This window comes from Scylla paramamosain, chromosome 15, assembly GCF_035594125.1.
Source record: "Scylla paramamosain isolate STU-SP2022 chromosome 15, ASM3559412v1, whole genome shotgun sequence".
Lineage (NCBI taxonomy): Eukaryota > Metazoa > Arthropoda > Malacostraca > Decapoda > Portunidae > Scylla > Scylla paramamosain.
The window spans coordinates 4,506,225-4,533,511 of NC_087165.1; the positions used below are offsets into that span (position 1 = coordinate 4,506,225).

A 27,287-nucleotide genomic window follows, 5' to 3' on the forward strand; every position below is an offset into this window, starting at 1 on the left:
TTGCACTTATCTCCAAGGCTAAGGCAGCTACCACACACTCATTTTAACACTCACTCCATTCACATTACCTCACCTAAAACTCACAGCCATTATCTTTCACCATCACTAATGTATAGCTAACCCTGAGGTCCCTGAGTTGAGCATATGTCTTAAAGCTCCACATGAACCCTGTAACCAAATGCTTGGACAAAAGATTCACATATCTACCTGCATTTTCTTGTGTGTGCAGTTAAGTACAAGTAATGCTGTTCACTTTACAATATCTCACCCATCTCAAAGAAGGATGCAACAGTACCTCTACAGTGTTACAGCCAAAGAACCTCTCATGGCAGGGACACAGGACAGAAAAGCTCAATATATGGCATCTGTGTCTAACATAGTCTCCCTCCATCACAGCATTTTCTATCCCTCTAATCTAAACCTGGTACAATTTGAATAAACTAGAGAAGGAAAAGTGCTTCCTACTAATGCTCTTTACAGTGGAGCTAAAGGAGTTGCATAGTGGGAGTAGTAAGGCCACTACATTTTTTCTCTGTATTTTTGTCATGTGCAGCAATTTGTTTGTAAGAATATAGCATGTGATAGAAACTTCTTTGAGATAGAATTAATATTATTTAGCATTATTTATAATTAAGGGGTTAATGGTTATGAATCATAATGTATGGTGCATTTTTTATTAATTACTGTACTGGATTTGTGGTGCCTAATGGGATTCCCTCATCAGCAAAGCAGCCAAATGAGATCTTCATTGTACATGTTTCTTAAATTATCACCTATTAGTATTTATACCATCATATGAAATTATCAATATTAGCATGAAATCTGACAATGAGCATGTCAATAAAACTGAAAATTCTACCCATAACAACAATAAGATAATTTTCATTTAAAATGGTCAATTTCAGTCACATTTTCAAACAGTTTAAAAAATCATGCCTACCTCATATTAACAAAAACCTCATAAAAGCATAATTCTCAGGGTCAGAAATCTGGATAGGACAAGAAATAATGGGCTCAAGCTTGATAAAGTTAGACTGAAAAAAGAGATAGGAAGGAATTGGGAATTGGTTCTCAAATAGACTCAGTAATCAGGTTGTTATTACTGAGTCATTAAAAAGCTTTTAGATGAAGATTAAATAAATTTATGGATGATGATGATAGGAAATAGGCAGATAACTTTCATGCAGGGACTGCTACATGTAGGCCTGATGGCTTCGCGCAGCTTCCCAGCTTCCCTTATTTTCTTATGTTTTCATGTTCTTATGCTCTCACTTCACTATGCAGGTGCGCATATAATATCTACTGTCTTCTTTTTCTAGTGGTTGGTGTTCCTCATGAATGCCTTTGCTGGTTGGGATCCAGCAGAGTTTCAAAAGCATGATCAGTTCTTGCCTGAGCGATGGTTACGACATCGGCCTTATGGAGATATCCATCCCTGTTCCGTCATCCCTTTCTCCTTTGGCATCAGGATGTGCATTGGACGACGTATAGCTGAGCAAGAGATCTATACTTTGATTGCCAGGGTAAGGTTCTTATTCCTAAGAAAAATTCTGATACAAAGTACAACAGTTTAAAATGTGTATTAAATATACTGAATACACCAAACATTGTATTTCATTTTGTTGTGAAGTAGGTGCTACACCACTCATAAGGGTGAACAAAAATTTTCTTTAGCTCTGCACCAAGGACTAATTTTTTTATCCGATTATTATTCACTATGTTTCTTGATGGTCTTTTTCATGATATTTATGAGGGCATAGAACACAAGGGGATGAGAATTGTTATGCAGAAAACAAGGGTCACAATTTCACTTGTTGTTCAGTAACTGAAGCACCTCTATTTATTTAATTGCTTTTGTACACACAGGTTTTTTTTGTAATTACCTTATCTTCCTTATCTTATTTGCAGATGCTGCATCGCTATAATGTAGAATACAAGCATGGAGAGATAGACCGCATCCATAAGTTTGTTTTCTCACCTGTTGGACCAATGAAATTTACTTTCATTGATCGTCATCCAAAATAATGATGATGAAATGGGTGCTGTACATTATGCATTAGATATCCTGGCACTAAATTCCTTTTCATTTATGCAGTTGATGGTTTTTTTGATCCATAAGTAAAATACATATATATGGAATTCTAAATTGTTTTAAGTTCATTCCTATTTTCCTTATCAAGCCATGATGTCTTATGTACCAACATGCACAGTAATTTTTAATTATGTTTTCTATTTATGCTATATTAATAAGTATGTTGTTACAGCTGTTCCACATCTGCCAATTGCAAAATATTAGAACTTCCATATAAATTAAATATAAAAGTAATGAATATATATCTAACCACTTGGTTTTTGGTTTTTGGGGTATCATTTTTTGTGTCCAGATAGTGCTGTCAGATAGAAACTAGTTATTAGAAACAAGTTGTTTTGACAACAAACCTTCAAACACAAATATCCTCTTTCAGGAATTATCATGAAAAAAATGTAGTCATAGAAAGCAAGATTTTTTTCTTTTTTAATAGCACACATATTGGACTTAAATTATAACTTGTTTACTTTATATACAAATGAAATCATATAGTGTAAAACAATTAATTGTGAACAAAAGTATAACATGTTAACTTTATGGACAAGTGAAATCATATAGTGTAAAGCAATTAATTGTGAACACACAAATTTCAAAATGTGAACACAAACATCATCAGAGGAGTGAATTTCATGAAACATATGGAGGGTGGGGGTCCCAAGACACCATGCATCAAACCAGCTAATTGGCTGGCAGCTCATGGGCAGTGGAGGAGAAGGTATGATAGAGGGTAGTGCTGAACAGCTTGTGGTTCTGTACCACAAGGAGAAAGTTACTAGTAATATATATATATATATATATATATATATATATATATATATATATATATATATATATATATATATATATATATATATATATATATATATATATATATATATATATATATATACCAAGCTGGCATACTCTGTATACACTTATACATGTGTGAGTATAAATGCATAAAATAAAACATATATCAATAGATGTAGATAGAATAATTATCTACCATTGTGAAGATAAAGAAAAACTGAATATATGAGGTAAAGGGCTGAGAAAAGCAGGATGCTTGAATAATAGTAAGTATAACTTCTCCCACAGACTGGACTGGACTTGAGCAGTGAGTGATTTTCATCCTTTCTTTCACTCACTTTCATCAGCTTGATGGGTTTTATTATTTACTACATCTACTCCCCAATAGATGAAGTGCATAACTGGAATAAATGTGCAGAAAAATTACAAAATACATGCAGCAGTTTGCATATGTAGAGTAGAGATGATGTTTTCCTAGATTTGAGGGGACATCCAGTTTTTTCTTGTCACTAACTACTTAAAGCCTTTTTTCTGAATTACTATTTAATTTTCAGGAATGATATATCTATCCATGCCATGTAACTTTTTTTACTCACTTGAAGGTAAATTTACTCGAGTGGAAGTCACTGGACTAGAAAAGATAACAGAAATTAATAATGTACTCGTACAGTTGATCCTCCTATAACATGACTATTTTCTTCAGCAAGGCCATTATATTAGAATAATATCATGTTTGAGGGACTACTGAAACCCTTTATTTCCCTCTACACCCACACCTGAAGTCCATTTTTTGAGCCCATTATTGGCACCAGAAATACAATGTGGATGGTTGACTTGTTTACATTAAAGGCCCTCCCTATCACTGTCTTCTCTCCAGCTTTAGTCCTATGTATAACCTTAAGCTTTTTGTACAAGGTGAGGCGGGTGCACTTGTGACAAGGAAGCAGGTGCTGAGCCAGAGTTGTAGTCAGCCATTACAGCATAGGAGTAGAGGGGCCACTTAGGCCAGTGTATACTGTATGGCAATGCCGTTTTTGCAAATAGAGTTGTTCAGTTTGAATGAACTCATGTCTTACTGCTGTACTACTGCCCATGATAAGTCACTATATGTAACCCTCAGATGTGCTTCCTCATGCTTCATCTTATCAATTCCTCTTTTTATTTTCATCTCATACTTTAAACAAGATCACTTCTCCCAAGTTTAATAATGTCTTGTATGAAATAACCCATTGTTGACCTGTACTTGTACTCACAACCTGATACTTGTTCCACAATGACTTCTCATTCTACTAACTTATGGTCCTCTGTCTTCCTCCAAAGGTGACAAGGGAAAATCTGCAGGCTCTTATCCATATGTAGGTATACAGGACTCAGTGAGGTCTTTATAAGAAAACACTTCTATTATAAGAATCATTTATTTTCAAAGACCACATTAAATTAGTCTCTCTCTCTCTCTCTCTCTCTCTCTCTCTCTCTCTCTCTCTCTCTCTCTCTCTCTCTCTCTCTCTCTCTCTCTTTCTCTGTTATGATTTATGGTAAAGAAGTGTTTTAAAATTATTACTGCTGCAATTAGGGGAAAAAGAGAACTTTTAAAACTTCTACAACCTTCACTTTTCATTAATTTATTCACTTTTTTATTCATATATTTATTTTTATTTATTGATTGATTTATTTTATTTTAATTTTATTTTATCTTTTATTTTGTTATATATATATATATATATATATATATATATATATATATATATATATATATATATATATATATATATATATATATATATATATATATATATGAGGCGTCACCTGCAGTAGTATAATACCCCAGCGCCATTTCTTAGAATTCTCAGGAAATGGCTCTAAAGTTTTTAAAGTATGAAAAAAGATTTTCTCCAAAACTATTACAGTTAGGATAATAATTCTTATGCCCTTTTAAAGCTCATGGTTTATACATTTTAACACGAGTCCTTTGACAGAAAATATAACAACAAAAAATATTATTTAAAAATTAAAGAAAATAGTTCAGAAAATACCTGAAAAAATTCCATTATTTGTCATTTAATAATGTCCCTTGCCAGAGAAAATGCAAATCCCAACAAATAATGATAAGAATATTAAAGTTTCACATGATTATTCCGCACTATTAAAGAAAAAAAACGTGGCTCCATTGAGGAAAAATAACCTCATTGAGTTCCTGAATACAATACCATAGAATATAATATTATCACATCATTCTGTTTACAACCAAAAAAAAGTCAAATATGACATTGTCCCTTGTAGGTTAAAATCCATTCCATTATCATCAGTGTGGTCTGTGTCCAGCCCGTAGACCCCAAAAAACAGGTGAGTGTCATGAGACCTATTCAGTATGTGCCTCATCATAGATATAGTCTATGATATTACACTCTGGGTCTTCCACAGATTGGTCTTCCTCATGTGCATGTACACATCCATCATGTGCAAGCTGTTCCTGTAGTCCCACCAACCCTACCAGCTATGCCCTTTCGTTTGGATTAGGACAGAACGGCAGAAGCGATTTCAGTTGGTCCACTTTTGACTTGTTAAGCAAACGTTCCTGGTTGTATTAGCGTATAATATTCGCGTTTTCAAGATGGAAGTTCCCTAAGGCACAGGATTTCCTGCCAGGCTGCAAGCGTCCTTTGATGGCATATTCATCAATACCACTGTAGTGGTATTGAATCCTTCCTTGTACGTGTCTTTCACCACTATCTGGGATGATTTAGAAAACTTCCCCAGAGAAGCCTTACGTTTCGTCACAGCTTTAGCAAGGGAATTCAGGTTATAGAACTCCTCTTGCTGCATCTTTACGACCCTGAACTTCATGTGTGTAGGCCGTATGATATCTATATAGTCGTCTGGGGTGAAAATCACTTCAAACCTTCGATTTTTTTTTTTTTTTTTTCTCTACAAAGTCCAAATGACCTATCGCATCGCATGTAAGAGTGGCCTGATACAAGAAAGAAACTCTACACGCTTCAACCTCCCACTATGTACCTGCCGTAGTGCCGTCAGTACCATTGGATGATTTTTTTTTTTTTGTCCGGCACAGTTGTCGGCAAAAATCGTCACTATGTTGAATGTGTCATCACTATTCAAGTCAAGCCACTTTAGCCAGCAACTTCCAGCTTCATCAGACCCACGTTCAGCAACAGTATCATCCCATACAAACATGGTTGACTGGCCACTCTTCACATCATAAATGCAAAACTACACATACCTTCATTTTATAATATGCCATGCCAGTTGTAAGCTTGGGACAGACAAGGGTTTGTTGCAGGTCCATGCAGATTTTCCTATGGGGATCAGGGTCATCGTTCAGGGTCCTCAGTAACTCCTGTGCCTCAGCTGCTTTCCTTTTAAGCTCCTCAAGCTTGTTCTCCAGGCTTCTAGTGTCATTGCCCTCTGCTTTTTCTCTTTATATTTCCACATTAATAAGATCACAGGTTGTGCATGTATCTTTCTTGGGAGGAGCAACGCCAATATTATATTGTTTTATAAACACATCTCTATAAAAGTGTTCGGTGAATGGTACTTCACCTGGATAACTTTCTGCAAAAAATTCACAGTTTTGCATAAATTTGAGGGATGCTACTATCAACTGGCAGGTAAACACGGCGAGTTGATTTGGCCCTGGTGTAGTGACTCTGTGTTACAGAAAATATTTTTATGTGTTCATGAACCCTCTGCACAGTGACCTATGGGATTTTGTTGAGTTTTTTTTTTTCTTTTTTTCTTAACTCTTTTGTCTGGGAGTAGCATGCCAGTTATTGTTACTTTTTTTTCTTGAGGAGGTAGCGAATTCTGCCTATATGTATACCATGTATGGCAATGAATCCTGGTTTGCAAACACTGTGTTCTTCACCACAATGTTTAACCACATATTTGTAACTGCAAGACCTAGAGCTCACGTTTTTCTTTGTACGTTTCCTTTTAATTGTTACTGAATGAATAACACTCAGGAGACAGGCATTTTGAGCATACCAGTCTCCTGGCTTCCAAAAGTCTTCAAAAATCTTTTTTACAACATCCTCCCTCAACTTTGTGAAACATCCATCAGCACAAGGATTACCATTAGTTCGTTTTGTCATAACTTTCCCACAATTTACGCTGACGTATTCTCCACCAGCATTACGTTTTTTTTTTTTTTCTTTGCTACATTACGTTTCCATGTTTCAGGCCTGGGTGTTACCTTCCTCCCCTGTGACACTATATTATGCACAGTGCTACCCTCACCATCACTCACAGCTACATAAACATCATCACTATCATTATTCTCAGCCTCACCATTTGGCACTACAACTGAGTCATCTATATTAGAGTCAGTTCCTGTTGTGTTAGAAGTATCAGGGAAATAAGTAGGATCCAAAAGGCTATCATCGCTAAGCTCACCACTACTTTCATCACCAACATCTACTGCAAATGGAGAGGCTGGTTTTACATCAGACAGAGGCCGGAGGAGTTTCATTCTTTTTTGCCATAAAATGACATAGGTGTAAAATGACCACTTATGGACGGCTTGTCATCTACATCATCACAAGACATTATTGCTATTGCTCTAACAACAGGAAAATTAGTAGATTTGCCTAAAAATACAGAGCGAGTGATGGGTACGGGTGTGATACAGAAAGCATTTTTGTGTTCATGAACCCTCTACACAATGTCCTCTGGGATTTTGTTGTGAGGTTTTTTCTTTCCTCTTTTGTCTGGGAGTAGCATGCCAGTTACAGTTACTTTTTTTCTTGAGGAGGTAGCGAATTCTGCCTATATGTATACCATGTATGGCAATGAATCCTGGTTTGCAAAACACTGTGTTCTTCACCACAATGTTTAACCACATATTTGTAACTGCAAGACCTAGAGCTCATATTTTTCTTTGTACGTTTCCTCTTAATTGCTACTGAATGAATAACACTCAGGAGACAGGCATTTTGAGCATACCAGTCTCCTAGTTTCCAAAAGTCTTAAAAAATATTTTAGTTTGGTTTGCTACACAAAACAGAGAAGTGAGGCGGCCCGCTTCACACAGGCTACAGGCTGGAGACGAGAGCAAGAGTAATCGGAGCACGCACCACACAGGCTTGGGACAAGACTATCTATCCCGGTTTGGTGCATGCACGCTGTCCTCTCAGGAACTGGTGGATGAGTATACTACTGCACCGATACATAGGCTAAAGCAGCCCTTTGGCCAAAAAGGTCCAAAATCTAAACTATTATTATGGACTTACAACCTTATTTTCTGAGTGATGTCTCTCAACAACCATATAACCATATAGAACAGACCTCGCAGAACTCTGTGATAACATGATCTCGATTTACGGAGTGGCGCTTGAGTGTAACTACTGCACGCGACGCCTCATATATATATATATATATATATATATATATATATATATATATATATATATATATATATATATATATATATATATATATATATATATGAGACGTATTTAAAAAAAATGTGGGTATTTAATTTACATCTCTCATTAGAAAAATCCTAATTCTTATCTTCCTCCCTCTTGTGTACTGTGTACTGTCACAGTCAAGGGTGGTGGTCGCAACTCTCGTGGCCAAAGAACTCCAGAAGTGATCTGTATCAATTGTCTAATGGTATCTGACAATCTACATTTAATGCGGTATTTCCTTGTAGTAACGTTCACTTCCTCCCCCTTTATTAAAGAGAGCCTTGCACGATCAATATTATTGCGCAATATTCCGTATTGTACAATATTACTGACGATGTAGGGATGGTATTGAAGAATGACACCATATAATGAAAACATCAAAAAGAGGTTGATATTTTTGTTACCGCCAACAGTGATGCTGGTGGTTATGGAAGTGTTATGCAAGTAATGATGGAAGAACAAACAAATGTATGCTAAATAACATGTTCTGTGTTGAGAGTTGGAGTGAACTAGTGTAATAAGTTAGTAATGTTTTAAGTGGAAATAACTGGGAAATTATGGTTTGGGGCCAAGGACAAGACAAAAGTGAAATTTTGTTACATAGTTTTATTATTATTATTATTATTATTATCATTATTAATATAACACACACACACACACCCACACACACACACACACACACACAAATAATAATAATAATAATAATAATAATAATAATAATAATAATAATAATAACAAATTGTATCTATGTACAGTATATACCAGAATCACACGTCATAGCCTAAACAAAGTGCCACACACACACGTCATTGACATTCTTTTAGTCCTGCCGGCCCCTGGTTAAAAAGGATTATATTTTGTGCATACGAACAAATGAAGCATAATACAGTAGTAGTAGTAGTAGTAGTAGTAGTAGTAGTAGTAGTAGTAGTAGTAGTAGTAGTAGTAGTAGTTGTTGTTGTTGTTGTTGTTATCGTCACTATCTTGGGGCGATCAGTGCAGGATAATGAGACCCGTTTCACGTTGACTCGATGTATTGACTAAATCGGTCAAAACCTGGGAACACGAGCAAATTCTCATAAAGACAAATATATAATGGTAACTTAACAGTCTCAGCCTTATGGAATAGGATTATTGGTTTACGTTACTACACACATTGGAAGCTTAATAGTATCAGTCTTACAGAATAAGATTACAAATTGTGCTACTGTACACTCTTACCTAAAAACAGGACATAAATGTTACACTGAGTATGTTCTAGTCAAGAAACTCACATGTTGGCGGGTCATTTAACTCCTGTAGACTGGAAATCACCCTCAATGCGAGACGCTCGTTTACGACGTCTGTTCCCCTCTACTCTGCCCCAGGGTAGGGCAGGGCAGAGTTAGGTGTCACCTACACATGTTTCTTGTGTGGAGTCTGAAGTCCCTATCTGACTAACTTTATCTAACTTTATCAGGTCAGCAAAATATCTTCTCCCCATCCCATCCATTACCATCTTCAGTGTTCTCTCTCTCTCTCTCTCTCTCTCTCTCTCTCTCTCTCTCTCTCTCTCTCTCTCTCTCTCTCTCTCTCTCTGGCAGTAACACACCCTCTGTCAGGTTTTGCACGAAACTATGAGTCATGCCTAATGACTATATTAAGCTGTAGGTTCTGCCAAGTGTTGAGAATCACTGGGGGCCTGGGGCCCCCTCACTTGAAGAGGGTCGTACCCCTGGGTCTCGCAGGGATCCCGAGTCTTGTAAATCTGCAACGCCTTCTAGGAGACAAAGTTTCGTAATTGGACATAGGAGAACTGAACCCTTGGTTTTTTACTTCAACCTTCCGTACCAGGCCGTCATCATTTGGCATCACTTCCAGAACCTTTTCCAACATCCAGTGATTTCTTGGGAGCTGTTGGTCAGCAACGATAACTATGTCACCAATGTGAAAATTATGTTGTGGAGTGATGTTCCACAGTCTCTGGCGTAGCTGTGGCAAGTATTCCTTAGTCCACCTTTTCCAGAATTGGTCAGAAAGGAATTGGGCATGTTTCCAACTTCGTCTGTAAGAGTCACTTATGCGTGGTTCCTTCCCAGTGTCCACTGTGATAGACTCGGTCCTCAATAGGTGTAGTGGGGTGAGTGGTTCCAGGTCATTCGGATCATTAGGGTTCAGCGCAAGCGGTATACCGTTCACAATTTCCTCCACATTACAGAATACAGTATTGAGTCTGTTGTCATCCAGAATTTGCGTTCCAATTATCTTGGAAAGAACATTTTTTACAGTGCAGATTTGTCTCTCCCAGACTCCACCCATGTGAGGAGCCGCAGGTGGATTAAAAACCCACTCAATGCGCCTCATCAAGAGTGCATGTTTCACACCCTTATCCTCATGTAGTTCCCTGTAGTTCCCTTTGTAGTTCCTTGTTTGCTCCTATCAGGTTAGTTCCATAGTCAGACCTAATGCATTTAGATGAGCCTCTTCGAGCACAGAATCTCAAGAGAGCAGTGATGATATATGTCCGCACTCAGGGATGTCAGAACCTCTAAATGGATGGCCTGGGTAGTTTGACGTGTAAAAATGCATCCCCATCTTTTGACCCGCGGCCATCCTTGTTTGATCAGGAAGGTCCCAAAACAGTCCACCCCACAATAGTTGAAGGCCTTTTCTCCTGCCTTAATCCGATTTTCTAGTAGGTCCGCTTGTCGTTGATGTGTGGCTCTCCAGTTGTTCTGACGGCGGGTTATACAGTTTCATATTATACGATCTAGCAAGCTGCGACACCGTAGGATCCAGTATAATTCTCACAGTAACACTAAGATATGCTCACCTCCAGAATGTCCAGCCTTCAGAGTGTGCACTTCTTCAGTAATGAGTTTTGTGACATGATTATCTCTGGGCAACAGTATGGGATTCCCTAGTGAAGATTGTCCATTATCATGCCTCAACCGCTCTCCAACTCTAATTAAACCATCATCACCTAAGAACAGATCTAGGCAGCTGAGGTTAACTTTCACTACCATACCCTGGTGCTGTAATGTAAGTCTTTCTGATGCAAAGCTCTCCGCTTGCACTATACGCAAGATAGCGTTCCTTGCCTCCTCCAGTTCTCTAGGCTTAATGCTCGTCTTCATTTCTTCCATATGTCCACTTCCTCTGACACCAACATAGGAATCTCTTTATCCGAGCAACTCCTACCAAGAGACCGTGCCATAATGAGTATCACATGATCAGGGTCTTGATGCTGTCTTCTTCCCCATTGCTCTGCAAGGTTAACACAGTACACTTCTTTTTCACTTCTGGATCACTGTCACTAAGATCTGAGATTTGTTGTGGGTATGTAGGTCAGTCACTCTCATCCAGGCCAAAAAATGAGGTTCCCCATAGTCATTGATTCTCACTGGTGGATCTGTCTCCTTCTACTCCCTGAGAAGCATCGTCAGCAGGATTTGAGTCTGAGCTGACATATCACCATTGTTCAGGCTCGGACATATCATGTATCATTCCCAAATAATTTGCTACAAAGGTAAGGAAACGCCTCTTGGTATTCCTTATGTATTGAAACACTGATGCACTGTCTGTCCAGAGCACGAACTGGGAAACAGTTAGTTCTATGTCCTTTCTCAATTGTTTGTCGGCCTTTGCGGCCAGAACTGCAGCGCACAGCTCAAGACAAGGAATGGGGAGTTTCTTTATCGGAGCTAGTTTGGCCTTACCACATACAAAGGCCACATAATAGGACCCATCCTTACGAGTTGTCCTTAAAAAAGACACAGACCCATACGCCTATTGGGGGGCATCGCTAAAATGGTGCAGTTGTATGTCTGTCAGTTGGTCTGCATTCTCAAGCAAATACCACCGCAGTATTCTCACCCCTGATAGATGATGAAGTCCCTTCTTCCTCCGTAGCCAGGCCAACTCACTCAGACCTGTAAGTGGTTCATCCCATGCAGTGGTTCTTAGACATTCTTCTTAGAAGATAAGTTTACCAAATATAATCACTGGAGCAAGGAGACCTAAAGGATCATATAAAGAGCTGACCATGCTTAAGATACCCCGCCTAGTCTCAGCCTTCTCTGTGGACTGTACCATTACCCTAATTTCATCCCTTTGGAGGTCCCAGAGAAGTCCCACTGCACGTTTGGTATGTGTCTTCTTCTCTGCAAGCATTATTTGTTTTGGCATTGCTACTCTTTCCATCTCTGGGATAATCTTAAGTGCTCCTTTGTTATTTGAAATCCACTTGGTAAGCTTGAAACCGTTTTTTAAAAGTAAGGTTCTCAATCAATGAGTGATAATAAAAAATCTCGCCAAGGGATCCACTGAGAGAAGTAAATTGTCGACATAAAGGTTTTGTTCACTTCTGGTAATATCTTCTGGCATATTCTTTCCGCATTCAGAGCATGCCCGCTGTAGGGCAAGTCCAGCACAGGATGGGCTCCAAACACCCCCAAAGAGGTGAACTGTCATGCGATAGATATCAGCGAGCTGGTCGTCTGCCCACCATAGGAACCTTAGTACATCCCTGTTTGTGGGAGACACCTTCACCTGGTGGAACATAGCTTCGATGTCAGCCATGATAGTGATTCTCCCTTGACAGAACGTGATGAGGACTCCTATCAGTTTGTTGTTCAAGTTCAGTCCTTGCATGACCTGGCTGTTCAGCGGTATCGATTTGTACTCAGCCGCACAATCAAAGACTATCCTCAGTTTTTCAGGTTTCTTGGCGTTTAGTACCGGATGATGTTGAAGATACCAGGTCCTTCCAGTTTTACCACCATCTTCTACTCGTTCAGCAAACCTGAACTGATCATACATTGCATCTCTTGTCGGTACCATTGTCTGAGCCCGGGATTCCTTATGAGGCAACTCCTTAAACTCCAAAGGCGGTGTTCAGCAAGCACTTTATTATTTGGTAATTTAGGGTCATCTTGGTGGAATGAGGTTGGCAGCTGGTAATGTCCATCTACCTGTACAATCGGTTGTGACCACAAAGTCATCATCTTCTTGTCTTCTACTGACATTCTCTCTTTGTCATCATAGGCTGAATCCTGTTCCTACAACTGTCTTACTTGTTCCTCTAAACCAATTGAGTCCCGTGTATTCAATGTAGCCAAGTAACCCATCGCCACTTGTTCTGGGCCTGTCCTTAACACAGACCTTAATTGTTTCATAGTAAGGGGTTCATACTGCCTAAATAATAAACTGTTTATTATTATTATTATTATTATTATTATTATTATTATTATTATTATTATACTGCGAAGGGTTCTCCATCTCAACTGGGTCTGTCCTTAACATGGGGTCATTAATTGTCCAACCTAAGGGGGTCCGTACTGCAAAAGGTTCCCTATCTCCACCCTTTATCACCTCTAAGGGCACAAAGGCATTAGGTGTGTCTAGTCCTATTATAACATCTACTGCTTGTGGGAGTTGTTCTAGTACTGTTATTCCTTGGTGATGTGTTACTTCACTGATGTTCCTGGAGGTTGCAGCCAAAGATCTCAGTAATCTGGTAGTGCTTCAATCATTAGCACATTGGGAACAGTGATAGATCAGACACCCTTTACACCCACGCTCATTATCTTGAGCCAAACCTCTTCTGTGTCAAGTTTATTCCCCTTCTCGGAGATTGTACTGAGGGAAAGCTTAACCCTTTTCTCTTTGTCTTGTAGCTGTCTAGCAATCTTACATGTGCAGAACGTACAGTCACTACCCGTATCTAAGAGAGCTCTTGTTATGACGGAGGATTGGTTTCTGTTGTGTTTACCTTCTACTCTAATCTTCAGAATGGGTAGAGCCACCATCGTCTCACTCTCACTCCTTTGTCAGCTATAATTCATTTCTCTTATTCCAACATGGTTATTATTCATTGTTCCTCCAGGTCTATCCTCGTTAACCCATTGATAGGGATTTGTTATCCTAAGAAAAGGGCCTTGCTTCTCTGCTTTTTCATTGACGTTTGTGTCAATTTCAGATTCAGTCTTTGATTTTGAAGGATTGGTTTCTGTTGTGTATACCTTCTACTCTAACCTTCAGAATGGGTAGAGCCACTATCTTCTCACTCTCACTCCTTTGTCACCGATAATTCATTTCTCTTATTCTGACATTGTTATTATTTATTGTTCCTCTGGCTCTATCCTAGTTAACCCATTTATAGGGATTTGTTATCCTAAGGAAAGGCCCTTGCTTCTCTGCTTCTTCGTTGACATTTGTATCAAGTTCAGGTTCAGTCTTCAATGTCTCAAGGATATGGTTTGTCATCAGTGTCACAACTGATATGTCAATCAATGATTTATCTTGCCTCTGACGTTTGAGGGTAGGACATGTGTTCTCGAGCATATCATGTGGGCCAGCTCTCTTTATGTTACTGAGGAAGGATACTTCTCTTCTGTCAGCCCCAAAGGGTTCGTTCTTGCCCCACTGCTACCTTGGTTTGTGAAACCTGTCTTCGACCTATGATGTCGGAATCATCCCACTGCTACCTTGGTTTGTGAAACCTGTCTTAGACCTATGATGTCGGAATCAGAGTGTAAGAGAAATGAGTGGGCTCTATGGCACCCTTTCACCCCACATCTCTTTGCTGTATGACGCTCATAAGCCCTGTGATTCAGGCTGAAACATGAGAAGCAGAGACGCTTTCCCTTGACAAATGAGAGACGCTGTTCATTGCTCATAGCGAGGAACTGTTGACACTGTGAGAGAGTGTGGTCCTTGAAGACATGCTGGGCACGATCTGTCTTGGTCACTCAGAGTAAGCGAGCTTGTTGTGAGACCCAGGATTCTCTTCCTTTGTAATATTCCCGAGGTTCGTTCTCGGTCCTTTGCTACTGGCACTTGGTCATGCTCATTGATGGCTTCTGCATTAGTTGTTGCATCACGAACAAATTGTATCATCCAATGTATCCCAGGCCTTTCTTTGTGTTTTCCTTTGTAGGCCACCTGTTGTATGACGTAATCTTCTCTTACCCTTCTTGGCAACCAATTGGCTAGCAGGTACATTACATAGTGTAAACCAATCTCCTTTACCTGATTTAGAATGGTCAAATTATGAAAACATTCCTCCAGTTCATCAGTGAACTTCCTTAAGCCTTTTACATCCCCTGCTCTCAGAGAAGGTCACTGTAAGACTCTTTATACCATTTGATCCACAAAAGTGTCTTCATCACCATATCGCTCCTCAAGTAGTTCTAGCACACGTTCATACCCAGTGTTAGGATCTTTGATCTTCATACATGCCTGGACCTTACCTCTAATCTGTCCAGTGTAAGCAGAAACTAGCGTCTTTAGTTTGACGATAGCAGGCATACCCATGACTTCGACATGCCGTTGGAAAGCTTGCTTAAACTCCCAAAATTCAAAACAGATTCCTTCACTAAATATGGGTGTCACTCTCTTTGAGAGTTGTAAGCCTCTGAGCTTGGCAAATCCATCATTCTGTGACCCATCAGCCTCCGTTGTCTTGTTGAGCCCTTTGTGCTCCCCCTGGTGAAGCATTCCCGACGAGACATCAAGCGCAGGTACAGAGGATTCTTTATCCTCCCCCTGGTTTACCTGCTCCCCCTGGTTTACCTGATCCAGTTCAGACTCAACCTCTACGAGTTCCTGAGGTGATGTTCTTCGGGCCACCTTATCGATCCCTTTGCCGGATTCCCTTTGTTCTGCCTTGTCCAGTCTCAGGTCAGGGTTCCTAGTGAACGGACGTGTTTAGTGAGCAGTGACCTGACACTAATATAGCTGGATAGTGTAGACATGGCGCCTTGTGTTGCTGAGTCGACTGGTTGTGTTAGTTCTCCTGTTCTCGAGGCCTTCGTTGCGAAGGTCTCAGAGGTGGAGGCTGAGTTCCATCGAAGGATCTCGGAGGTGCAAGCTGAGTTTCGTGAGAGAATCTCAGACCTGCAGGCTGAGTTCTATGAGAGGAGCTCAGTACCTGTGGGAGGGTCGTGCCCCACCGTCACCTTACCTAGTAAGGCGACGGAGGAGCAGTGGTCAGTTGTGTGCAGGGGAGCCAAGAGGGTGAAGGTCCTCAGGGCACCTTGCGTGGAGACGAAGAATCCCTTCAATGTGCTGGAGGAAGGGAAGGAGAAGGAGGTGGACAGGGCGGGAGGAGGCAAGAAGGAGGGGGCAGATGCAGTTACCCTGCCCCAAGGTAGAGTGCTTGTGTTTGGTGATAGTCAGGTTAGGCACTTAGATAGTGCGTTCTGTGCTAGGGATAGGAAGCGTAGGTCGAGGGTGTGTTTGCCGGGGGCTGGGATAGGGAAGGTAGCTGATAGGCTAGACACATGCTTGGAAAAAGATGGGACCAAGCCCATTGTTTTTCTCAGTGCGGGAGAGAATGACCTTGCTAAGGTCAGGAGTGAGGAGCTTATCAGGAGGTTTCGATAGGCTTTGGACAGGATTAGGGACAAGGGTGGGATCCCCGTGGTATGTGGTGTCTTGCCGAGGAGGGGAGTTGGTGCTGAGTGGCTGTCCAGGGCTATTACGGTGAATTGCAGGCTTGCGAATCATTGTAGGAGTAATGGATGGACGTTCATTGACAACTGGGACCTTTTCTATGGTAGGGACACCTTGTACGCCAGGGACGGAGTGCATTTGTCACGCCAGGGTGTTCGTGTTTTGGCCAAAACACTCGAGCGGGAGGTAACTGCACTCCAGCACTTTTTTCGTTAGTTGGGAGGGAAGAAGGGGTAGTGAGGAGAAGGCGAGGGGCAAAATAGTTAAATCTAAAAAGGTAGCAGGGATGGTGAGAAATAGCTTAAGTGTTTACTACACAAACTGTAGAAGTATTCTGAATAAAATAGACTTGCTTAGAGGAATAGCGAGCATAGAGAAATTTGATATCATTGCTTTAACTGAAACTTGGTTAGATATGTCAAGAAATGTATTTAATCCAGAGATTAAGATAGATGGGTATACAATGTTCTATAAAGATAGGGAAAACAGGAGAGGAGGAGGCGTCGCGTTATACATTAGGGACACATTACAGTGTTGTATGAACAATAGAATTAAAACAGATAACAAAGCAGAGTCGATATGGGTAGATATTAAGGAAGGATCGCAGTCAGTAGTACTAGGGGCAGTTTACAGACCACCGACCAGTACAGAGGAAATTAACACCTCACTGTGGCAGGAATTAAATAGAGCAGGCAGGTACAGTCAGGTATGTGTGGTAGGAGATTTTAATTTTAGGAATATCGACTGGAGTCTGATGGTGGGTAACAAGGAAGCAGAGGAATTTCTTAAGGTAATTCAGGATAATTTTTTAAAACAGGTAGTCGTAGAACCCACAAGGGGGAATAATATTCTAGATTTAATTCTTACTAACAGGGAGGAAGCAGTCACGCAGGTAGAGGTTGGAGGACAGCTAGGTAACAGTGACCATAGGGAAATTAGGTACAATTTAGAATGGGAAGAAACTGTTAGAAACAAAAACACTAGTAAAATACCTGACTTTAGGAGAGCAGATTTTGAAGAATTAAAAAGGTACCTCCAAGGAGTGGACTGGCAAAAGATGCAGGGTAAGGTCAGGTCAGGGACGGAGTTCAGAGAGATAAGGCAGGATGAGAGAGGTGAGGTGAGGCGTGAGGGTGTAGGACAAGAGGAGGGAAGATGTGTCCGGAAGGGAGGAGGAAAGAGGAAGGGGAGAGATAGGTGTGAATATGTTGGAATGTCAGGTCATGCTGAAATGAGAGAGGTGAGGTCGAGGCGAGTAGATGAGGGAGTGGAGAGGATGGTAGGGGACGAGATGAGGGGATTAGGTGAAGTAAATGTAGATGAATTGTATAAATATTTCGTAGATAAAGTTCATACAGGTCAGTTAGCAAATATCCCATATAGAACAATAAGATCACAAAAAAATGACCCTAAATGGATGACTGCTAGGTTAAAGCATTATACAGGGCGTAAGAGAAGTATATATAAGAGATTAAGGCCGGTGAAGAAGTTTTAAGGACACAATATAATGAATTAGTTAGAACAATCAGGAAGTTAACGAGGAAAGCTAAGGACAATTATGAATTAAAGGTAGCCAGCCAGGCGAAGACGGACCCCAAGGGATTTTATCAGGTATACAGGACGAAGAATAAGGATACTGTAGGTCCATTAAAGGCAGCAGATGGGGAGCTGGTTAGTTCTGGGGAGGAGATAAGTAAACTTCTGAATTATTATTTTTTAACTGTCTTCACCCAGGAAAACATGCAGGATATGCCAGATAGTGAACAGGTGTTTAGGGCAGATGAGAATAAGAAGCTGACAGATATTTCCATAACTAGGGAGATAGTGGAACAGGAGATAGATAGGCTAAAAAAGTTCAAGTCACCAGGACCTGATGAAATATATCCCAGAGTACTTAAGGAATGTAAAGAGATTATTAGTGAGCCGTTAGTTTCTGTCTTTAGGAAATCACTGGAGTCGGGTGAGGTACCAGTAATGTGGAGGCAGGCTAATGTAGTACCCATCTTTAAGAAAGGAGATAAAACTTTAGCGTCTAATTATAGACCTGTCAGCTTAACTTCAGTTGTAGGTAAAATGTTAGAGTCAATAATAGCGAGGAACATTAGGGAACATTTAGACAAACATAACTTGATAAATCAGTCACAGCATGGCTTCACGAAGGGGAAGTCTTGCCTGACAAACTTGTCAAGTTTTTACAGTAAGGTGTACGAGGCAGTGGATAATGGTGATTGTTATGATATCTTATATCTGGACTTTAGTAAAGCATTTGACAAGGTACCCCATCAAAGGCTCCTGAGAAAGGTTAGGGCACACGGGATAGATGGGAAGGTGTTAGGCTGGATAGGGTCATGGCTTGGTAACAGGCGACAGAGAGTGGTAATAAACGGCTCGAAATCCGAGTGGGGTCATGTAATTAATGGGGTGCCACAGGGATCAGTATTAGGGCCATTGTTATTTCTAATATATATCAATGACTTGGATAGTGGAATTAGTAGTGATGTTAGTAAATTTGCGGATGACACAAAGATAGGTAGATTAATTAGGTCAGAATCGGATGCTATCGCCTTGCAGGCATACTTAGAATGAATGAATGGACGGATAGATGGCAAATGCAATTTGATATCAATAAATGCAAAGTGCTTAGCGTAGGTAGAGGAAACCCACACAATAGGTACACATTAAACAACCAAACTTTGGTAGGTACAGGGTACGAGAAAAATTTAGGAGTTATAGTTAGCTCTGAACTCCGTCTAGGGAAACAATGCATAGAAGCCAGAAACAAGGCAAATAGGGTACTAGGATTCATTTTTAGGAGTGTTAAAAGTAGAAGGCCGGAAGTAATTTAAAGTTATACTTGGCGCTGGTCAGACCTCATCTAGACTACGCTGTGCAGTTCTGGTCCCCACATTACAGGAAAGATATAGGTCTATTAGAATCAGTACAGAGGAGAATGACTAAAAGGATACAGGGGATGAGGAGTATTCCTTACGAGGCGAGGTTGAAGCTGTTAAATTTACATTCGCTAGAGAGACGTAGGTTAAGAGGGGACCTGATAGAAGTCTTTAAGTGGTATAAGGGTTATAACAAGGGAGATGTAAGCAAAATTCTTAGGATTAGCAACCAGGGTAGAACAAGAAATAACGGGTTCAAGCTTGAAAAATTTAGGTTTAGGAAGGAGATGGGAAAAAATTGGTTCTCAAATAGAGTGGTAGATGAGTGGAACGGACTCAGTAATCATGTAGTTAGTGCTAGGACACTAGAGAGCTTTAAGAGAAGATTAGACAAGTTTATGGATGGGGATAACAGATGGAAATAGGTAGGTGTGTTTCATACAGGGACTGCCACGTGTAAGCCTGGTCGCTTCTTGCAGCTTCCCTTATTTCTTATGTTCTTATGTTCTTATGTCCTTGGTCAGTAGAGTCGTTACTGATTACTGTATCCTTTGAACTGCGTGTCCGGTCAGTGTGAAGACACGGCCGCTACACGTTGTCTCGCCAGCGCGAGGACACAGTCACTATACAGTGTCTCGCCAGCGCGAGGACAGTCACCACACAGTGTCTCGCCTGCGCGAGGACACAGTCACTACACAGTGTCTCGCCAGCGCGAGGACACAGTCACTACACAGTGTCTCGCCAGCGCGAGGACAGTCACCACACAGTGTCTCGCCAGCGCGAGGACAGTCACCACACAGTGTCTCGCCAGCGCGAGGACAGTCACCACACAGTGTCTGGCCTGCGCGAGGACACAGTCACTACACAGTGTCTCGCCAGCGCGAGGACACGGTCACTACACAGTGTCTCGCCTGCGCGAGGACACAGTCACTACACAGTGTCTCGCCTACGTGAGGACCTAATCACTACACAGTGTCTCGCCTGCGCGAGGACACAGTCACCACACAGTGTCTCGTCTGCGCGAGGACACAGTCACTACACAGTGTCTCGCTTGCGCGAGGACACAGCCACCACACACGTGTCTCGCCAGCGCGAGGACACAGCCACTACACAGTGTCTCGCCTGCGCGAGGACACAGTCACTACACAGTATCTCGCCAGCGCGAGGACACAGGCACTACACGATACGTAAATACAATTGTGCACGTGTAAACTTAAATTAAACTTGCAACTATGTGACAGAGTTTCGCCAGCAATGAATAACGCACAAAGAACATATGAGGCTCCTAGAGACAGAGTAACGTAAGCGTCACTTCGACAAAGATAATTTTTATCGCATTGTCTTCCACCACCTTCCTACTGTGGCGGGAAACAGAGTAGAAGTCAGAATGGACACCGCATATAGGATCGAAAATCCACCCACATCCAGTTATCTGTAGATCCTTCGTGTCGCTCTCGAAGCAAGGCGATGAGCGGCTGGTGCCAGAATGAAGTAACTCCCTCCTAGCAGCCAGCGAGCTAATGACGACACGCGCTGCGCTTCACATGACACGACTGACAGCAGGTTGCCTCCCCAACACCTCACACCCACAGACACTCATGCACCCTCCGCCAGCTCGCCACCACTGAATGACACTGCCTTTCTTTTACGCTAATACGCAAGATTTCATCATTATGGCGGACAACAACATGCCCCCTGAGGAGTCAGAACACTTTAGGGGAAGAAAAAGTGCGTAATCCTGCAGAGTGGAAGGCAAATCTTATCTAAAAGACGAAGGAATATGGGAGAAGCATACGTGAGCAGGTCTATAGGCCGCCACGTACAGGCGCAGGTCTCCCTGTGCTGATGGCTGCTTTGATAAAATTACGTTGCCGATAGCCACAGTCTTGCACAGAGAATTTTGGGCCATCGGTAATTTTGCACTACAGAATGGCTACATACAGAAGCTATTTTTCTACCGTTTCTCATTCTCCCCTGTTATTAGGTGGTCAGATTAGGAAGTATGTGCACGAGTGTCGTTTACGTTTTTGCTTAATAAAATTAGTACATCAATCAAGAATGGCTTCATTTGTGGTGAACCTCAATAAACTACGTGCTGTTGAAAGAACTTGACACAGGAACAGGAATAAACAATACATGCATGTTTGATAAACAAAATATTGCAAGTATTGTTTTTTTTTTTCCACAAATAAACCGGATAAAAAAAAAAAAGCAGTCATCCATTAGCCTTTCAGAATGCTTCAGTTTCACTAAATGCCCAGGTATAGGCTGTAAACCACATGCAATAACAAATATTTTGAAGCCAAGTCCTACTTGCTATCTCAATTAATTGAGGAGATATTGCATTCTGAATGCTGCAAAACTTTGATCGCTTTTTTCTCCGTTTTCTGTTTCCGGTGCTTACGTTACTCTGGCTCTAGGCGCCTCATATATGTTTGTATGTATGTATGTATATATGTACGTCCGTGGGCACGCGCCTGACCCACTGTTATCCTTAATCCTTAAGCCCAACTAGCGAGTCCTCACTCTGTGGCCGTCGGTGCGGGCGCAAGACGTCTCTTCGCTGGTCGACCGTTTCACCAGTTCCCGCTGGCCAAATGTGGCACCAGTCTCCGTCACAGTTACCACTCACCACCAGCGGGCAACCACTCGCTCTGCCGTCCTCCCAGCACCACGCCCTGCTCACTCAGTCCCGCCGCTCTGCTCTTGTCCTCGTAGGGATCCACAATCCGTCGACGGCGGCCGACCCTTCACGTTTTGACTGTTATCGCCATTTTCTTGGGGCGATCAGTGCAGGATAATGAGACCCGTTTCACGCTGACTCGATGTATTGATTGAATCTGTCAAAACCTGGGAACACGAGCAAATTCTCATAAAGACAGATATATAATGGTAACTTACAGTCTCAGCCCTATGGAATAGGATTATAGGTTTACGTTACTACGCACATTGGAAGCTTAACAGTCTCAGTCTTACAGAATAAGATTACAAATTGTGCTACTGTACACTCTTACCTAAAAACAGGACATATATGTTACACTGAGTATGTTGTAGTCAAGAAACTCACGTGTTGGCGGGTCATTTAACTCCTGTAGACTGGAAATCACTCTCAATGCAAGACGTTCGTTCACGACGTCTGCTCCCATCTACAGTATACCTACTTCTGCCCCAGGGCAGGGCAGCTGGGCAGAGTTGGGTGCCCCCTACACATGTTTCTTGTGTGGAGTCTTTGAAGTCCCTGTCTGACCTCCATTAACCCGGCCGAGGCTAACTTTATCAGGTCAGCAAAAGATTTTCTCCCCATCCCATTCACACTCAGTGTTCTCTCTCTCTCTCTCTCTCTCTCTCTCTCTCTCTCTCTCTCTCTCTCTCTCTCTCTCTCTCTCTCTCTCTCTCTCTGGCAGTAACTAGTAGTAGTAGTAGTAGTAGTAGTAGTAGTAGTAGTAGTAGTAGTAGTATTAGTAGTAGTAGTAGTAGTAGTAGTAGTAGTAGTAGTAGTAATAATAATAATAATAATAATAATAATAATAATAATAATAATAATAAAGATTTCTCATTTACCAATCTATGTTTATATAATAATAATAATAATAATAATAATAATAATAATAATAATAATAATAATAAAGATTTCTCATTTACCAATCTACGTGTGTGTATATACATATATATATATATATATATATATATATATATATATATATATATATATATATATATATATATATATATATATATATATATATATATATATATATATATTCGTTAATAACATTATAGTGCATGCAAGTCAGTAATAAAAAATATAAAGAAAATAATAAAGAAAACACTGGGTAACATAAAAAAAAATACAAAAATACAAAAATTGCACTATGTCTGAAGGAAACGAACCAAACATTCATGAATTCCGTTTCACTTTACTGTGCACGGGAGCTGTATCCTTATGTGATGCAAGTGAAGGCCACCAGAAAGCTACTCCTGCAGTCAGATTAACGTATGAAAACATTTCATCATGTTACGTCAAACTGTAATGACTAAAAGGCATTCTTGGCCGCCGCCCCTTTGGTTTCCTCATGATGGTGAAAGAGTGCATATAAATTACATTCATCCTGTTTTCTCTCTCTCTCTCTCTCTCTCTCTCTCTCTCTCTCTCTCTCTCTCTCTCTCTCTCTCTCTCTCTCTCTCTCTCCAATTTCAAATTTCACAATCTTTTTTAATTTGCTGATCTCTTGGGAGAAATAAATATAACAGGAGGAAAAAAAAAAGAAAAAAGAGGAAAATAACTATTCCCGGCTCTGACAGTAGTTGGGGATTCAACATCTTCAACTGCAGAAATCTGGTATAGAGTTTAGCAACAATGTACAGACTGGCGAGGTACTTAATACATGTATGTGGATGAATACATATTAGTACCCGTTATGCCGCCTGAGTTCAACTTCTGTTTAACTGCATCTATTATTTTCCTGTTATTTCACCCAGGGACTGCAAATGGCTGTAAACTAATCTCAGTGCGTTTGCAGAGATCTTTTTTCTTATTGATTTTAATGAAAGCAAAGTGATTTTCTCCAAAATCTTATTGAAAGTAAAGTAATTTCCTCTTAAATAACTTTAATTTTGCACCTTTTCCGTTTTAATGAGCGAAAGTGACAGACCTTTTACAAAAAATAAATAAATAAATAAGAAATAAGAAAAGAGGGAAAAAAAAGCTCACCAATTTGCCGCTCCCAATTGTAGGTAGACACAGAAAACAATCTCACTATACAGATGACTAATTCGTTCACGGCAACAACCACTACCTTAAACCCTCAAAGCATCTGTGCACCTTTCTTCCTCCTTCCTTCATGAATGCATGTTATAGGTGTGTGTGTGTGTGTGTGTGTGTGTGTGTGTGTGTGTGTGTGTGTGTGTGTGTGTGTGTGTGTGTGTGTGTGTGTGAGTCTCTCTCTCTCTCTCTCTCTCTCTCTCTCTCTCTCTCTCTCTCTCTCTCTCTCTCTCTCTCTCTCTCTCTCTCTCTCTCTCTCTCTCTCTCCTAATTCAACTCTAAATACGTACCTGACTCACTTTTAATGACTCTCTGTAACACCTGTGACTGTTCGCATACACCTGAGCGGACACCACACCTCGCTCAAGTTACCCAAAAAATGCGGCAGATGCGAGTGGAGTGGTGGACGACCCAGTGCTGTGGAGAGAGAGAGAGAGAGAGAGAGAGAGAGAGAGAGAGAGAGAGAGAGAGAGAGAGAGAGAGAGAGAGAGAGAGAGAGAGAGACCTTAACCTTACAAACAAAATAAGGACAAAGAATAATAAGAGAACAGAGAGGGAGGTGTGAAAGAACAGCCGAAGATTTAAGTGAAGGAAAATCATGACAAGTCTACAATGTGACTCAACGACGACCGAGCCTCTTCCTCTTAGGTGAGTCACGACTTAAGGATTTTTTTGTTTTTTTTGGGGGGGGTTGCCTCGGGTGGCTCAATGGTTGGATGGCTAGATGGTACGCACACTGTATTATGGATGGATGATTCTGTACAGTGTTTAATAATCTCTCTCTCTCTCTCTCTCTCTCTCTCTCTCTCTCTCTCTCTCTCTCTCTCTCTCTCTCTGTGTGTGTGTGTGTGTGTGTGTGTGTGTGTGTGTGTGTGTGTGTGTGTGTGTGTGAGAGAGAGAGAGAGAGAGAGAGAGAGAGAGAGAGAGAGAGAGAGAGAGAGAGAGAGAGAGAGAGAGAGAGAGAGAGAGAGGATTTTTTTTTTCTTTTGAGTTGGAGTCAACAGCTGGTGGCCGCTGATATAAGTACGTGCTTTATATCCTGAGTAGCCTATCTCTCTCTCTCTCTCTCTCTCTCTCTCTCTCTCTCTCTCTCTCTCTCTCTCTCTCTCTCTCTCTCTCTCTCTCATTTTTTGTTTTAATATTAATTTACATGAAGCTTTTCGAACATTCATCACTCAAGATTTTTTTTTTTTTATGTAGGAGGGACACTGACCAAGGGCAACACAAATCCGGTAAAAAAAAAAATGCCCACTGAAATGCCAGTCCCATAAAAGGGGTCCAAAGCATTGAAGGATAAGTGTCTTGAAACCTCCCTCTTGAAGGAATTCAAGTCATAGGAAGGTGGAAATACGGAAGCAGGCAGGAAGTTCCAGAGTTTACCAGAGAAAGGGATGAATGATTGAGAATACTGGTTAACTCTTGCGTTAGAGAGGTGGACAGAATAGGTGTGAGAGAAAGAAGAAAGTCTTGTGCAGCGAGGCCGCGGGAGGAGAGGAGGCATGCAGTTAGCAAGATCAGAAGAGCAGTTAGCATGAAAATAGCGGTAGAAGACAGCTAGAGATGCAACATTGCGGTGATGAGAGAGAGAGGCTGAAGACAGTCAGTTGGAGGAGAGGAGTTGATGAGACGAAAAGCTTTTGATTCCACCCTGTCTAGAAGAGCAGTATGAGTGGAACCCCCACAGACATGTGAAGCATACTCCATACATGGACGGATAAGGCCCTTGTACAGAGTTAACAGCTGGGGGGGGGGGGTGAGAAAAACTGGCGGAGACGTCTCAGAACACCTAACTTCACAGAAGCTGTTTTAGCTAGAGAAGAAATGTTAAGTTTCCAGTTCAGATTATAAGTAAAGGACAGACCGAGGATGTTCAGTGTAGAAGAGGGGGACAGATGAATGTCATTGAAGAAGAGGGGATAGTTGTCTGGAAGGTTGTGTCGAGTTGATAGATGGAGGAATTGAGTTTTTGAGGCATTGAGCAATACCAAGTTTGCTCTGCCCAATCAGAAATTTTAGAAAGATCAGAAGTCAAGCGTTCTGTGGTTTCCCTGCGCGAAATGTTTACTTCCTGAAGGGTTGGACGTCTATGAAAAGACGTGGAAAAGTGCAGGGTGGTATCATCAGCGTAGGAGTGGATAAGGCAAGAAGTTTGGTTTAGAAGATCATTAATGAATAATAAAAAGAGAGTGGGTGACAGGACAGAACCCTGAGGAACACCACTGTTAATAGATTTAGGAGAAGAACAGTGAACGTCTACCACAGCAGCAATAGAACGGTCAGAAAGGAAACTTGTGATGAAATTGCAGAGAGAAGGATAGAAGCCGTAGGAGGGTAGTTTGGAAATCAAAGCTTTGTGCCAGACTCTATCAAAGGCTTTTGATATGTCCAAGGCAACAGCAAAAGTTTCACCAAAATCTCTAAAAGAGGATGACCAAGACTCAGTAAGGAAAGCCAGATGATCACCAGTAGAGCGGCCTTGACGGAACCCATACTGGCGATCAGATAGAAGGTTGTGAAGTGATAGATGTTTAAGAATCTTCCTGTTGAGGATAGATTCAAAAACTTTAGATAGGCAGGAAATTAAAACAATAGGACGGTAGTTTGAGGGATTAGAACGGTCACCCTTTTCAGGAACAGGCTGAATGTAGGCAAACTTCCAGCAAGAAGGAAAGGTAGATGTTGACAGACAGAGCTGAAAGAGTTTGACTAAGCAAGGTGCAAGCACGGAGGCACAGTTTCGGAGAACAATAGGAGGGACCCCATCAGGTCCATAAGCCTTCCGAGGGTTTAGACCAGCAAGGGCATGGAAAACATCATTGCGAAGAATTTTAATAGGTAGCATGAAGTAGTCAGAGGGTGGAGGAGAAGGAGGAGCAAGCCCAGAATCGTCCAAG

The 27,287-nt window shown here is 41.1% G+C and overlaps 2 protein-coding genes across 2 annotated transcripts in view; both read left to right on the top strand.

Moving 5' to 3' along the window:
• LOC135107290 (probable cytochrome P450 49a1) overlaps nucleotides 1-2,322 on the top strand; it is a 39,224-nt gene extending 36,902 nt beyond the window's left edge. Inside the window, exons 10-11 of the mRNA XM_064016964.1 lie at nucleotides 1,320-1,523; nucleotides 1,909-2,322. Coding sequence (XP_063873034.1) covers nucleotides 1,320-1,523; nucleotides 1,909-2,025 — 321 coding nt within the window. The 3' untranslated portion in view covers nucleotides 2,026-2,322. The remainder of the gene's footprint in view (nucleotides 1-1,319; nucleotides 1,524-1,908) is intronic.
• Nucleotides 2,323-24,772: 22,450 nt separating this feature from the next.
• Nucleotides 24,773-27,287, top strand: part of LOC135107292 (uncharacterized) — a 35,393-nt gene continuing 32,878 nt past the window's right edge. Inside the window, exon 1 of the mRNA XM_064016966.1 lies at nucleotides 24,773-25,041. Within this exon, the coding sequence (XP_063873036.1) occupies nucleotides 24,992-25,041 (50 nt within the window). The 5' untranslated portion in view covers nucleotides 24,773-24,991. The remainder of the gene's footprint in view (nucleotides 25,042-27,287) is intronic.